The 16,467-nt window shown below is 44.8% G+C and overlaps 1 protein-coding gene across 1 annotated transcript; it reads left to right on the forward strand.

Annotated features, from left to right (window-relative positions):
• The first annotated feature begins 186 nt into the window (after positions 1-186).
• MYL4 (myosin light chain 4) lies at positions 187-15,852 on the forward strand. The gene is made up of 7 exons (XM_060282182.1): positions 187-408; positions 5,410-5,437; positions 10,182-10,331; positions 10,822-10,995; positions 12,606-12,683; positions 13,737-13,781; positions 15,694-15,852. The coding sequence occupies exons 1-6, from the start codon at positions 292-294 to the stop codon at positions 13,763-13,765; spliced, it is 576 nt and encodes a 191-aa protein (XP_060138165.1). The 5' UTR covers positions 187-291; the 3' UTR covers positions 13,766-13,781; positions 15,694-15,852.
• Positions 15,853-16,467: the final 615 nt, after the last annotated feature.

The raw sequence follows: 16,467 nt of genomic DNA on the forward strand, positions 1-16,467 counted from the left end.
AGGTGCACAAAAGCTGCCCTGTGCGGTCGGAGGACCTTGGCGTTGGTGATTCCAGGTCTTTGCACTATGTGCTGATGACAAAGGACAATTGTTGAGTGGGGAGGGTGGGGGCTGCTTTTTTGGGAGCACCTTCCTTTTATAGTAAACAGCAGTTGCCCTTGCAGCTCTGCCCACCCCTCTGGTGCGAGACCCGCCAGCTCAGTATATAAGCAGTGGGAGCCAGGGTCGCCTTTTGTTCCTCGGCCCTCAGCCTCCCCACCGTGCTGCTCATCCCACAAGTGAACCGACGCCATGGCACCCAAAAAGCCGGAACCCAAGAAAGAGGCTGCCAAGCCAGCTGCGGCTCCTGCCCCTGCTCCTGCCCCAGAACCACCAAAAGAACCTGCTTTCGACCCCAAGAGTGTGAAGGTAAGTACAAGGGAGGTGCCCGGTAATTCCCTTTCTTACAGGCTTGGAAATCAAGGCCTGTGATCAGATCCCTTGTCATCAAATGCCCCCCCCCCCCAGGCGTAATTACTAAATCTCAGCCTTGTTTCCCAGACCTGCTGATTCCAAAGGGTAGAAGCCATTTCAAGGTAGCTGTGGTTCCTGCATTGCAGGAGGTTTGTACTAGATGATCCTTCAGGTACCTTCCAACTCAACAGTGCTACAATTCTAAGATTAATCTAATGGTAGACCGTTTTGAAAGCTGGTCCACTAGACTCCAACTTGCTTGCTTTTCTTTTTCCTACCTCCATTTCCAAATTAGTTGCATCTCATTTGCCACAAAATGTTTGCTTCTTAACTCAACAACAACAACAACAACAACAATTTTATATTTATATCTTACTGGGTTACCCCAGCCATTCTGGGCAGCTTCCAACAGTAAGACTTCAAACATCTTACTTCTCCATTAAATAATGTAAGCTTTGCAAGAGCTCAGCTTACCCCACTTACTTTGCAAGGCAGCTTCTCTTCAAGGGCATTTAAATCTACTTCGCAGAAGCTGAATGGCTAGATTGAAAGAAACCTTACTGCAGAATCTTAACTCCTCTGTAACTTAGTTTTAAAGGTCACTAAATTTGAGGTGCTTGACAAAAGCCCCAAATTCTTCCAAAACCTTTGCTTTGTTGCTTGCAAGTGCTCAGCTGTGTTGGAAGTTACAAGTTGGAGTAGAATAATAAAGGTTTGAATCTACTGTTTAGTCTCCAAACAACTACCGTATATTCTGGTGTATAAGACGACTGGGCGTATAAGACGACCCCCAACTTTTCCAGTTAAAACATAGAGTTTGGGATATACTCGCCGTATAAGAAATACAACCCAGCGTATAAGACCCCCGACTTTTGAGAAGATTTTCCTGGGTTTAAAAGTAGATTAATACACAGGAATATACAGTATATGAAGCCTCTTAATGTTTTTCTCATAGTTGTAGAATAAGATTTGAATGAATGGAAATATTAATATTGCCATTAATCAGTAAAACTGGTTTATTGGGCTGGAGAGAGCCAATGGTTTGTTTTTTAGAGTTGAAAATCATTTGAGAGAGCTTTCACTTCCTATGATGTAACGCTTATTTCTTTTGTCCCATCACCGCCACTTGTCAAATGAGTTCTGCAGGTTTTTGAAACAGTACAAAATCCTACTAAGCCTATTTACCAGAGGTGAAAGTGGAATGAGTATTCACACCGCAAGTCAGCAATCGCTCTTTCAAACTGTGTTCAGCACACACACACACACACACACACACACCCTTGGTTTTATTTGCAGCAGCTGAAAATCTCCCCGTTTTCGAAAGCTGATAGGATATCTGCAGATTCCCTCTGCAGAACGGCACTGTTCATTCTGAACACATTATGTTCCTGCAAGCATTTCTGCGTAAGAGCAAATTGGCTTTCTGATGTTGGGGTGAAGTGTGTCTCAAGTGTTTTTCAGGCCCTGAATGCACAAAGCTGGGCACCTATCGTGATAACTTTTGCATTTTCCTATACAAAGAGAGTGCAACGAGACACCTCACCACAACCGAAACCTTTCAGCGGCTCCCCCCAGTTCCTATATCTGCATCTGCCCCAAAGGCCTTGCCTCATCCCATCCAAACTGCTGCTGCTCCTGCTTCACATAACATTGGTTTAAATGGCATGCTGGATGTTGTACAAGCCTTAGGAATCCCTTGCCTAGAGACATAGAAAGACAGGAAGCTGCTAACTTCTACTCAGACCATTGGACCAATATTATATCTAGACTGAGTGGAGAGACTCTCCAGAGTTTCAGACAGGGTGCCTCTCCCTGCCATACCTGGAGATGCTGGGGATTGAACCTGGGTCCTTCTGTATGCAAAACGGATGCTCTACCACTGAGCTATGGACAAGGGGAGAAGACAGCAATGAGTCATGAGGGCACAGTAGAGGAGAGTGAACCAGCAGCAAAGCACCAGGTGAGACCACAATAGATCGCAGGAGTTTTGTTGAATTGACTTGAGGGATGAGGCTTTAAGAGGTGAGGAGGAGGGACCATTATGGGAATAGGCAACAGCATAGAGAGGAAAAGAGGAGGAGGAGGAGGAGGAGGAGGAGGAGGAGGAGGAGGAGGAGGAGGAGGAGGAGGAGGAAAGAGACACAGAAGCCAGTGACAATATTATGTGGGGCACGGAGATGAGAGAGGGAGAGAGGGAGAGCTTTGTAGTTCATGCAGAATGTCCATTTGTGTTTTCATTCTAAAACGCTCATATAAAATCTCGAGGGCACAAGGGTTCACTGGCAGTTGTTGAGCCTGTTTTTATTGCTGAGACTTGGCCCTAAGTATGGGTTGCACATACAATTTTTGGCCTGATTTTGGTACATTTTATATTTTGCTGGCATAATGCTGGCTTTTAGGCTTTCTGGTGCTCTTTGTCCTATCGTTAATTCCCAAGGCTTTTATAGCACAGTATTTTGTTGCAGGAATGTCCAACAGGTAGTTAGTGATCTACTGGTAGATCACTGGACATCTGTGGTAGATGACTGGTAGATGACTGGCTCCCCCCGAAGCAGCTCAACAACTTTTGCTCCCCTATATAAAGCTCAACAGCTTTGACCTGAACCCCCCCAAAAGGGTTACAAACACCTTGGGTTACGAACTCCGCAAACCCGGAAGTATTTTCGCTGCGCGTGTGTTCTGCACATGTGCAAAGTGGTGCTTCGGGTTACGACCATTTCGGGTTACGAACTGCGCCCCGGAGTGGATCGTGTTCGTAACCCGATGTACCACTGTATATATAATATCAATCCTTTACTAGTGCTTATCCCCAAGTCCAGGCATCCCCAAACTGCGGCCCTCCAGATGTTTTGGTCTACAACTCCCATGATCCCTAGCTAACAGGACCAGTGGTCAGGGATGATGGGAATTGTAGTCCAAAACATCTGGAGGGCCGAAGTTTGGGGATGCCTGCCCAAGTCTATGTGTTTAGGTTTAAGGCATCGAAAGCAAACTCAATTTTATTCATGTAGTCAGGGGTGCTGCGATTTTACTGAGTTTAACACGTGAAACTGAACATGCTCAGAGAATTTCTTCTTCCTCTTCTTCTTCTTCTTCTTCTTCTTCTTCTTCTTCTTCTTCTTCTTCTTCTTCTTCTTCTTCTTCTTCTTCTTCTCAGGATTGGCAAATGTTTTGAGGGGTTTTTTTTGCCATAACGTATCAGGAACATTGAAAGAGTTTTAAAGCATGGAAGAGGAAGGAGAGACACATAGAGAAAATAAATGTTAAATGTTTCTTCCTACTTGAAGAAATGCCCAGGGTCTAAAATTGCCTAGATGCTACTTACTGTAACTCCCTGCAGGAAACACATAACGTGTGAACATGTGTGTGTGCATACAGCACTTAAACACCAGCAGTGCACACATAAGGAAAACTAAGATAAAATAGACGTATGTGCACTAGTGTTTAAAAAATCTGTAATGTATATATTTAGTGTGAGGTGCATATCCAGGCGCAAGATCGGCCTATGTCTATGCTACACAAATTACTTAACTTCCACAGAATGTATCCCAGTCTCTGATTTTGACATTAAACCTTTGAACCAAGAAGAGCAGGGGAGCGTGCTGCCCTGCTGAATCAGGCCAAGGGTCTGATCCAAGGTATACTGCCTCTCCAAATGGAGGTTCCATTTATCATAGCTGTGGACAGGCATACCCTTCAGGAATTCATCTAACAAATGCAGATGGGTTCCATTCCCCTCTTATAATCTGCCTTATGCCACCACCCTCCCAGCGAACGAACGACATTAGTCCTTTGTCTCTTCAGTTATCGTGCAGGGAGGGAATTTTTTCCATTCCTCTCCTTTCCTTTTCAAGATAGCCTCTCATAGCTGGAGAGGGTTATTAATAGCATCAAATCAGTATGGAACTGGTTTAGCCACTTGACACTTTGACCTTGGGAGGATGCCTAGAAATCACACACACACAGGGCTGGTGACCATTGGAACGGGTAGGGTGGAGGGCTGTGACACCAAGAGGAAGTGGAGGCAGAGCCAATGACAGGCAGAGCCCCTTCTCTTCCCTACTGAGTTCTACAAGGGCAACACAGAGATGGAGGAGGAAGCCAACCCACTAGTGCAGGCATCCCCAAACTTCGGCCCTCCAGATGTTTTGGACTACAATTCCCATCATCCCTGACCACTGGTCCTCTCAGCTAGGGATCATGGGAGTTGTAGGCCAAAACATCTGGAGGGCCGCAGTTTGGGGATGCCTGCACTAGTGTGTTCCCCTGGACTGGTTGTAGGGAAGATGGCGGGCAGGGAGTTGAAAGAAACAGAAAGGTGATCCTATGGGCTGTCCCAGTTAACCTGTTAGCAAGAAGCTAGCATCTAACAGAAAAGGCAAGAAGCTTTGCACTCAGGACGAATCCTCAATCAACAGGTGATCTGGAAGCCCCCACTGTGTGCCTGTTTCCTAGCATTTCTGTTCATCCAGAATTGGCTTCCTTCCACTCTTTTCCTGCACATGCACAGAATGGAATGCTCCATCAGGAGTGCAGTGAAAGTAATTTGGCAGGGGGAGGAGGGGGCAATCCAGCCTTTTACACTCACTACCTGGTGGAGGATATGAGAGGTTGTTTAAAAGTGTAACTGATCCACAGCTAAATGTTCTTGCCTATGAACTGAAAGCCTCCAGATATCCCAAAGCAGGCACCCCCAAACTTCAGCCCTCCAGATGTTTTGGACTACAATTCCCATCTTCCCCGACCACTGGTCCTGTTAGCTAGGGATCATGGGAGTTGTAGGCCAAAACATCTGGAGGGCCACAGTTTGGGGATGCCTGTCCGAAAGTCTACAAACCACATTAAACCCAAGCATATATAACTGACTCCTGCAGCCATTGCAGGTTGTGCGTGTGCATTTGCAAAAGCTGTGGTTAAAGCAAATCATTAACTGCTGGCTTTTTCTTTCTCTTGCAGATTGAATTCAATTCTGAACAAATTGAAGGTAAGCACTGGGGCGTGGGGTGTTTAAATCCATAGATAGTCTATATGTTTGGGAAGGCAGGACAACCCCACCCCACCCCCCAATAATCTCTACATTCAGTGAAGGTTTATAATTTGAGCAAACTCATAAATTCATGAATTTAGCATAGGTTGGAAAGAATACTGGTTAGTTTCCTTAGGAGGCAGACTACCTGCTGGCTGGCTGCAGCAAGCTGTCACAGAGAGACAGGAGGATGGTGTTTAGAATGTCACAGAATCCAATGCTGCGCTGCTGTGAAGGGCCAGACCCTCTGGAGATGTAAGTACCTCGGTTTAAGTACACAATCGGTTCCGGAAGTCTGTACTTAACCTGAAGCGTACTTAACCTGAAGCGAACTTTCCCATTGAAAGTAATGGAAAGTGGATTAATCCGTTCCAGACTGGTTCCGTGGAGTACTCAACCTGAAGCGTACTTAACCCAAAGTATGAGTGTAATTGGTTCTAGAAGTCCGTACTTAACCTGAAGCGTACTTAACCTGAAGCGAACTTTCCCATTGAAAGTAATGGAAAGTGGATTAATCCGTTCCAGATGGGTCCGCGGAGTACTTAAACTGAAAGTACTCAAACCGAAGCGTACTTAAACCGAGGTATGACTGTACTGTGAACTGTCCCTCCATAAAACTCTGGTGTAAATATGTGTGAATAAACCGTATTTCTTAAAGACACTACAGTCTCCGTTGTGTAGGGTTGCCATATTTCAAAAAATGAAGGTCCGCATACATCTAAAAAAAAACCCAGAAGTTTTAGAGCTTTTTTTTTTTAAAAAAATTGTTTTTCAAATTAAAGTTTTACAATCACATATCCAACATACAGAATAAAAAAAACAAGATTCCAGAGAATCTCCTGGACTCCCCTCTGTGGGTCCTATTGTTAGTCATTTCCTCCTGCATCTTTTGTATCTCCATTATATCCAAAATCCACCATTAAACTACAAGTTTTTGAGCTATTTTTAAGGGCGTTCAGCAAAATCTAGATTTCCGACATGGGTTGCTATGCGTCTGGATTTTCCTGGACATTTCCACCTGGACACTGCTAACAACTACAGTATTCTGGCTTTGTCCAGGAAATTCCAGACTTATGGCAACTCTACTGCTGTGCCTCATTCTGAACGAACACAAATCCTGGTTAATTGCCAAGACCCCTGGAATCTTGCTACCATTTGGCAGAGATTGGGGTGGCTTGTAACAATAAACTGTACTGTAGTGTAGTGTCTACCTATACTGTAGTCTCTGTGGCTGCATGCCTTCCAAACTTCCCTCTCTCTCTCTCTCTGACTTAAGCTTGGTGCTACTTTGCCAAATGCCACACAGTGGGGAAACAGACAGGTTATTACGCCTGTAGGCATTGGGGGCCCCGGCATGCCTTTGGCTTAGCGAGTATGAATGGTATTTAACTTTTCGTGCTACCGCAAGGATTAGTACTAGCACAAAGGGATTTCTCCCCCTCTACTCCCCCTGAACATGCCTTGCCTCATGCCATCCCAAAATCTTCTCCAGAGCATGTTGGGGCAGGGGGCACCCAGAACACATTTAGGGGACACGTGGCTGGAGGAGAGGGGAAGAACATTCCGGAACAGAACATTCACCTTGGCGCTATGTTGAATACAACCCTTTGTTTCTGTGTGAGACAATCCATCTGTTAAGACAGGGAAACCTGCCTCTTCCAGGTATTTCTGGGGTCTAATTCCTGTCATCCCAGACTATTGACCATGCTGGCTGGGGCTGAGCTCAAGGGCTACAAATTTCCCATCCCTGCTTTACAGGCTTCAGAATCTGATTTCACTCTTTTTATATAACAATTTCAAGAGCTGAGGCTTGACTTCCTTCCCCCTTTCCGTGGTTCTTTAAATTTATTTTTTAATATCTTATGCATATCCAAATTAACTTAATTAGCCCATTTATCCATATATATATTCTTATAAAACTGCAGGTTATTACAATAAACCTGCCAATGCTCTTATCTGTTTACAATTTATCTACAAATATTCAATAAACCATTTTCATTCTTTTATAAAAAGTTTGTTATCTTGTTTTCTTAATTCTTCTGGTAATTTCCGCCATTTCTGCATATTCCATGAGTTTTAGTATCCATTCTTCCTTTGCTGGGACTTCTTCTTTCCATTTTTGGGCGAGTAACATTCTTGCCGCTGTAGTAGCATACATGAATAGGTTTCTATACAATTTAAGTAGATCTGTTCCTTTAATTCCCAAGAGAAAAAGCTTCTGGGTTGTTTTTTACAAACGTTATTTTAAACATCCTTTTCAATTCATTATATATCATTTCCCAGTAAGCTTTAACCTTATTACAAGACCGCCACATATGATAAAAAGAACCTTCTTTCTCTTTACATTTCCAACACTTACTTGATTTAGATTTATACATTTTTGCCAATTTACTTGGTGTTAGATGCCATCGATATATCTATATCGAGAATCTGATTTCACTCTCGCCCCCATGATCCTTATACTGTATCTTGATCAACAGTGGTGGCCGTAGGCGTAGAGCATGTTGGGGAAAGCAGTGAAGCTGTAGAGAAGACCTTGAGAATTTATACAGCAGTGGCCTGGGGCTGATGGGGAGTCCAGCAGTGTCTACAGATTCCCCATCCCTCTGTTAAGATCCACAGGAACTGTCATGTTGAGAGTTCCCTTTTTTCCAAGAAGTCAGAAAGATGCAGCAGCAGGACCCATGCACACCTAAAGTTCAGCACAGCATGAAGCCCTAGGTTCAAGAAGGGTCAATTGTGATGTCACAGGGGACCTCCTCATATGTGGCAGCCATCGCACTGCTGCACCTGGCATTAAAATGCAGAATAGCAAGCTAACTCCGCCGGTGAATAGGCCTGAAGATTTCCATAGGTTTCAAAATGATGCCTCTTGGGCCTCCATGTCTCCAGCGTTGCACATTGGTGCTGAGCCCTTGGCCTCCTTCGACTGTGGAGACACCTCCGTGAGAGAGGTGTTGCTGGAGATCGAGAAAAAGGTGGACCTAACCATAGAGGCAGTGAAGGACTTTGATAGTAAGATCTTAGCTTTGAATTCACGTATGAACACCCTGGAAGAGCTGATCCAAAGCCTGGTCCGGTTAGCCACGGCAACGAGCTTCACAATTAAGAACGAGCAGGCAAAGGTACAGGACTGCCACCGGGACATTGGGTGCCTGGTTGGTGAGAACAGACGCCTCCGCAACCGGGTGCAGAAGATCGAGGACCAAGTGCAGCCCCATATCCTCAGGATCTGTGGCTTGCCGGAGGAAGAAGAGGGCCAGGACCTGCTAGCCTTCCTGGAGGAGTGGTTGCCAGGTATCCTGAAGTTAGACACCAGAGATGACCCCATTGTGGTGGAAAGAGCCTATAGGGTTTCTGCCAAACGGCAGAAGGAGGCAAAAGCAGATCTGTGCAGGACTATTGTTGCTCGGCTAGCAGAATTAAGGGACAAAGAGAGGATCTTGCAGCAAGTTGAGAAGCTGAAACCCATCACGTATAAAAACAAGCCAATCTTTATTTTTCCAGATACACCTCTCCTGAAAGGTAAATAGAAGGTTGCAACCTTGGGCCAAAACCTAATGCTAATTTAGGCAAAAACAACACCTTTTAAATAAGTTTGCTCAAACTCACCGCTCTTATTTAAGGCATTTATGTTAGCATTTCTTAGCCGTGTACATAAAAACGTTGACCCAATGCCTTCGGCAAATGAGTTTCCACAGGAAATAACTCACCCATAGCCCTTACTACTACTGCCTGTTGATGAAGATACAGCGGGCATCCCCAAACTTTGGCCTTCCAGATGTTTTGGACTACAATTCCCATCTTCCCCGACCACTGGTCCTGCTAGCTAGGGATCATGGGAGTTGTAGGCCAAAACATCTGGAGGGCCGCAGTTTGGGGATGCCTGAGATACAGATTACTGCAAGCTGCTCCTTCTGGGGCAAATAGCAGCCAGGGAGGGAGCGATTCTCAGCAGTGAAACTGGCAGGGGGATCTAGGCTAGGAGTCCACAGCTGCTGTCTGTTCAAAATAGTGGAGACGTTCAGCAATTTTTATTTTTTTAAAGCATCGCTAGTGGGTCATTTGGCTACTAACTGCTGTTGAAAACCAGCAATGCCAGGGGCTGTGCCAGGGAAGGTAGTTGGTGACTGTGAATATTTGTAAAGATGATTTAAAATGGTTTGAGAAAAAGCTTCACTTTCTGAGGTGTGCACCCAATATTTATATTGCCCAGTGAGCTCAGCGTTGAGAGAGAACTGTATATAGGCTACCCTTGTGATTCAGAACCTTGCATGAACAAGGGTTCTAGACCACATGGGAAGCTTATATAGGTTGAGCAGATTCCCCCCTTCAGACATTCTATCAACGATGTGTGTGGATTGTAATGCAGAAGGTCAACAGCTATATGAGAGGGGGACGAGGCTCATGAGTGCAACTCTGGGCTTGCCCTCATGCAATGGAAGCATAACTCTTGAATAGGGCTGTTGCTGTATATTCTTTCTTTTGAGGAGCTGGAAAAATAGACCTAACTCCAGAATGGCTCTACAATGGCTCCAGTCACTATTGAGAGTACATGTATGTAAAAAAAATTATTCTCAGACTCTTCATGTTTAAAAGTAATTCTTCTTCTGCTCCTCAGGCCTAAGGCGGGATCTCTAGGGCACCATGGGTATCTTTTCCTGACGTGCAAAGAACTAACTCGGTCCCTTCTTTTGTGCAGAGTTCAAAGAGGCCTTCATGCTGTTCGACAGGACCCCAACAGGAGAGATGAAGATCACATACAGCCAGTGTGGTGATGTCATGCGAGCCCTGGGACAGAACCCAACCAATGCAGAGGTCTTAAAGGTGCTGGGGAAACCAACACCAGAAGGCAAGTTTTCAAAATAGGATGGATCTGGCCCTTTTCAGCTTCCAAAGGTTCCTTAAAATTACACATACGGGATTCCGTCGTAGTTTTAATATTCTGTTGGGAGCTGTCCAGAGTGGCTGGGGCAACCCAGTCAGATGGGCGGCATAAAAATTAAAATAAAATAGGCAATGCTCACGTGCTGTTTCTCTTGGCCTAGGTTTAACTTGTAAAGTGCGCTTCTCCCAAATCAGATATCCCAGTTAGCAATCCTTATTTGTAGGGAGCACATCCTTGAACCCACAGTTCAGATGTTTCAAGGAACTGTGGTTTAAGCAACCAGGGAGGCAAACAAGTTTATGAAAGGAAGATGGAGGGAAGGAAGGAAGGAAGGAGGGAGCAGGAGAAGGGTGCACTCAAGCTCAGCCCTCAGTTGTGTGCTGTGGTTTGTTTGAAATGGCCTATTATGAAGACCGCGCCCACCATCTTTCATCTCTGTGTTCTTCCTCTTCAGAATTGGGCTCGAAGATGCTAGATTTTGATACCTTCCTCCCAATGCTGCAGCACATTGCCCGATCCAAGGACCAGGGGACTTATGAGGACTTTGTGGAAGGGCTACGCGTCTTCGACAAGGAAGGGAATGGCACCGTCATGGGAGCTGAACTGCGCCACGTCCTTGCTACTTTAGGTAGAGGAAGTCATCAAATTTGTAGCATGATGGTGGAAGAAGGAGAGCATTGTGCAACAAGTATTCTGCTTTAGCAGGCCTCAGCCTTCCCAGATAATTAACATGTGGTCCATCTATCTTAGGGAATAACTTCTCCCATCACACACACACTTTAGGGAGAGTAAGAGGGCAAACACACCATTTGGTGCCTGCCTGCCCCCCCCAAATCCTGGTAACTGTAGTTTACCCCTCAGAGTTGCAGTCATGGTCATTGGCCATGATTGCTGGGGCTGATGAGAGTTTTAGTTCAGCAACATCTTGAGGGCCCAAGATTCCTCACCCCTGACTTATGCCCTCAGCATCCTGTAGACCAGGCATCCCCAAACTGCGGCCCTCCAGATGTTTTGGCCTACAACTCCCATGATCCCTAGCTAACAGGACCAGTGGTCAGGGATGATGGGAATTGTAGTCTAAAACATCTGGAGGGACGAAGTTTGGGTATGCCTGCTGTAGACCATCTCTGCCTACCTTTAAAGCATGGGAGAGGAACTAGATCAATGTTTTCCAAACTTGGGTCTTCAGCTGTCTTTGGACTACAACTCCCATCATCCTGTTGGGTAGCAGGATCAGTGGTCAGGGATGATGGGAACTGTAGATCAACGCTGATGGGAACTACTTCCAGAAGGTCACAAGTTCCCCACACTCCTGCTTGAAGGTGAAAAGCAAGGGGTGGGAGAACATTTCTCACAAGCGTTCCTCCCATCACCGATACTGGGTGAATGCAATTCACGTGGTGTGGACACGAGTTCTGCAGTGCCACCTGTGCAAAAGGCACATTCTATCGAGCTCAATAGACAGCAGTGGGTAATTATGGGATTGTTGCATCAATCCCTGTACACAGTTGGCTGGTGTACTAGGCACTGTACCCATGGGAGCACGGCAGGAACATGAGGTGCTGGTCAGACCTACTGGTCCATCTAGCTCAGTACTGTTTACACAGAGCCATAGCTGCAGGGGGGCTATCCAGGTTTTTTGCCCTGGGGGAAGCCTCCAGAGGAGGGCAATTCAGGCTCCAAGCCTGTGGGTGGGTGTACAGAAATGTGTGTGGGTGTCATAGCTGCCAAGTTATCCCTTTTTTTAAGGGATTTTCCCTTATGCTGAATAGGCTTCCTCGCGAGAAAAGGGAAAACTTGGCAGCTATGGTGGGTGTGCCAAGCCAGGCCTTTGACCCCATTGAAATAAAGCCTAGTACCACCCTGGTTTAAAGACCTCCTTGATGTTGCTGAACTACAGCCCCCATCACCCAGGGCCATTGGCCGTGCTTGCTGGGCTGATGATGGGAGATGGTAGTTCAGCAAATGTCTGGAGGGCCAAAGGTCCCCCACCCCTGATCTACACTGATTCTATCCCAGCTCTAACTGCAAGGTGTCAGGATTGTACCTGGGATCTTCTGCACGCAGGGAATATGCTTTACCACGGTGCTATAGCTGTTTCCCCTAATATTCAGAAGCTCCTAAAAATCCCTGGATCATGATGCAAATATGCAGAATGCTTGATGCAGCTTAGTCTATTCGAAGAACAATTTTTGTGTGTGGGGGAAACAAGGCTTGACGTTTGATTTCCGCTCATAGGGGAGAAGATGACGGAGGCTGAAGTAGAACAGCTAATGGCAGGGCAAGAAGATGCCAATGGCTGCATCAACTACGAAGGTAGGACAAACCCACATTTTCTTTTAAAAAATGAAACAAAACTTCCACTTATCGGAGAACTCTGGCTCTGTCCACACTTTTCTTTTGCTTCTGGGACGCCTGCTACTGCTGTATGGTGTGCGCTTGACCGGTAGTCGCTGAGCAATAAATATATTACTACTTATGCTTTGCATTAGATGCTTAACCTGATTGACTTGCATAGATAAATCTGAAATAGAGGTGGAAACTGGACTGGCGGCAAAATTCAGTTTGGCACTTCAGCAAACAGCCTGATTCAGTTCAGACAGGTTTGGGAACTGTTCACTTTGGGTTTCGATCTGAATACTATTTCAGGAAAACCAAAGTTTTGCTATTATGGGGACTCTTTTTTTTTAAAGCCATAAATATTTTATTTTCCCCAGAATTGGATGGCATTTTTAGGCACTAAAGCCTCTCCAGAGTGCATAAAACCTGGTGATTCCAAACAAATAGTCTTGTGGGTTTTGTGCTGAACACTTTTAAATTTCTTCAGTAGCACCTTAAAGACCAACTAAGTTTATATTTTGGTATGAGCTTTCGTGTGCATGCACACTTCTTCAGATACACTTCTGAAGAAGTGTGCATGCACACGAAAGCTCATACCAAAATATAAACTTAGTTGGTCTTTAAGGTGCTACTGAAGGAATTTTTTTATTTTGCTTCGACTCAGACCAACACGGCTACCTACCTGTAACTTTTAAATTTGTTGTTGTGGTGGTTGTTAAAAAGGGAAACAGCCCCATGATGCCCCTTTTCCCATGATGATGCCCCCCCCCCGCTGATCAGGTCCCCCACCCCTCCACCTGTCTGCCCCCGCTGTTGCACCTGCGCCATCGCTGTTGCCCCTGCCCCTGCAATTGCCCCCTCACCTGTGGTTGTGCCCCGCATTGCTTCTATGCGGCAGTGGTGAGGCAGTAGTGGCAGCAAGGAGCCGAGAGTCAGCTATCACTGAAGACAGGAGGACTCACTTCTGAATGAACATGCATAAGGTTCTGATTTTATGAAAATTAACAACTCTCTTTTTGATGTTCTCAGCTTTTGTCAAGCACATCATGTCTGGTTGAAGATGGAATCCTTAAAGTGAGTCCCTTTTCACCTTTCCTTGTTTGAAACACCCCAGATACCTGTGTGCGTTGCAACTAGGGGTGTTGGGGAATTCCTACAAAAATGGAAAAGTCAGCAGGAACTGTTGCAGTCTGCAGTCAACAAAAGGCAACCAACCCATGCCCTGGGCTCCTTCCCCCACTGCCAATGAAGACCAATAAATGAATAGAAAGAGAACCTACCCAAGTGACGCTGACACAAAAACCTCACACATACACTAAGTAAATGAATGTTAAATTTATCACACACCTTCTTCTCCCCCTCTCTCTCCCCACATCTCTTCTCCCCCAGCTTTATACAGCATTAACGTCCCACATCACATGTAGCTTATCTGTAGAAAAGACTCTACGACCTGAAAATGAGACACAATGCACATACTTTTGTAACCCAATAAAATCTCCAATTAAAAACTATTTTTTAAAAAAGAAATGGAAATCAGTCAAGTAAATACAATTGATACTCATTCACATTATCATTGTTGCCGTTTTCAAATCTGCAAACGATACACATTTAAGGACTCTTTTTATTTTTATTTTACATTGTTCCATTTATATCGAAACAGCTGTAAGTTGTGTGAGGGCTCATCCAGTCTTCCTTTTGTGCCACATCTCTAGGCACAGGTCTGTGCTTTAAAGCTCCATGTCCAAGCACCTTCGCCATGGTGCTTTCCCCATGAAAATCTGCAACAACAACAACAAGAACAAGAACAACAAGAACATGTTATTTATACCCCGCCCATCTGGCTGGGTTTCCCCAGCCACTCTGGGCAGCTTCCAACAGAATATTAAAATACAATAATCTATTAAACATTAAAAGCTTCCCTAAACAGCTCTTTACCGCTGAAAAAAATCTGCGGAAAACCCAAATTGCCATTTGTTCTGAATCAGCTTTAAAAAGTGGGTTTTCCTGGGGAAAGTGGTGGGGCCAAAAACCAAAACCCCACAGACCAGGAAAGTGCAAACTTCTATCTAGAAAGTGCAGGGGGAAAGTTAACTGTGGATGAGTCCTAACATGTAAATAGTTACATATTCCTCCCCCTGCCCACTACATGTAACAGCATTCGGCAGATACTGAACTGCAGCAGAATGGTAACAGTGCTGTTTGTGATGAATGCAGGTCGGAATGGAAAGTGCTGTCGTCTTACATCCCTAACTGCAACCATTGTGTCCAACTATTAGCAATGGGGAAAACCAAGGCTGCTTTCTGTGCTGGAAATCTGAAAAGTGTAATGTAGATTTTGGGAACTCTTGGTGGCTCGCCTATAAATATTAGTTAGAACATGGTCACAAAAGTTCATAAATAAAGCTTACATGTGAAGTTTTAGTACTTTTGTTAGGTTATTTGGAAAGATTACTAGCTGAGGGAGGCATTGAGTTAATGCAAAACATTTTATTGTGGATGCTGCGTGATTATCTAAATGAAGCCACTAGGAACTCTGGAGTACAGTGTCATCAATATGTTGAGAACATCCAGCTCTGTATTTCTTTAATTAAGCAACTGGGAGCTGCTATCTCAGTTCTAAATAAATGGCTGGAGGTCTGAGAAGAGTGGGTGAAATTACACAAGCTGAAACTGGAATCCAAACAAAATTAAGGTAACCGTAAAATAAAGATACTGTGATAAATGCGGTGGGAATTTCCTCCTCTGATCAGGTTATGAGCTCACTCTGCACCTGAATAGACAGGTGTCAGTGACAGCCACAAGTGCCTTTTATCAATTCCAGCTGGCATTTTCCCTGCCTCCGTTTCTGGAGATGACATCTCTTGCCATGCTGGTCCATGCTTTTGTAATGTCTAGAATCTGTTCCTGTAGGGGTAGCAAATGTGGTTTCCATATTGGCTCCCCCTGACTTATGCTGCGTTAAAATTATTGTCTGCTTTCCTTCCAGGTTCTTGGGAGGAGGGGAAAAAAATCCATCCAGCAAGAATTTCTTACCTCTTAATCCCGTACACCTCTACATTGCCCAGGAGCTGCATTTGCCACAAGGCATGTAAGAGGGACTCTCCATTTCCACAGTGTAACAGCCTCTGTATATAAAGAATGCATACTCCTGCATCAGTTTTAAACCTTTATTTATTATTTCGGTTGTTTCCGTTCTTCTTTCCTTCTGCTACATTTGGTCCATTGAAATTAAAATGTGTGCGCTCACAGATACCATTTCCGTTTAACTTCTGCCTAAATTTTATTTTGAACTTCAGTGAGATCAATACATATTTTTTTCCAAAAAGCCAATCCATCACTTGAAAGATGACCCCTTCTTCCTGAATGTCACCGCCACAAAGAACAAAAGAGTGGTCCTATACATGGTTCCATGGTGTCTCCTTATTTGTGGAAACTCTTAACTAGTGTTCCCCCTGTCCTGGTATAACAGGAACAGAAGTGATTAAGGCTGCAATCTTCTACCCATTTACACCGGAGGAAACCTCTGTAGGTGCTTCCAGATGACCTGTTCATTGAACATTCATCCTGATCTTTTTGCAGGGACATTTGACAAAACTGGCTTTTCAATGAGCCTTAATTCTGATTTGCTTGCAGGAGAGGTTAGATAACATTGCACTTAAACAATTGCTATCTCACACTTCCCAGTGGGTTTTCTACATTTGCTTCTGTCTTGTCTTTTGGGGAACCTCCTAACCAACTATAATTGCACAACCTGAATTTG

This window comes from Zootoca vivipara, chromosome 13 (genome assembly GCF_963506605.1).
Source record: "Zootoca vivipara chromosome 13, rZooViv1.1, whole genome shotgun sequence".
NCBI lineage: Eukaryota > Metazoa > Chordata > Lepidosauria > Squamata > Lacertidae > Zootoca > Zootoca vivipara.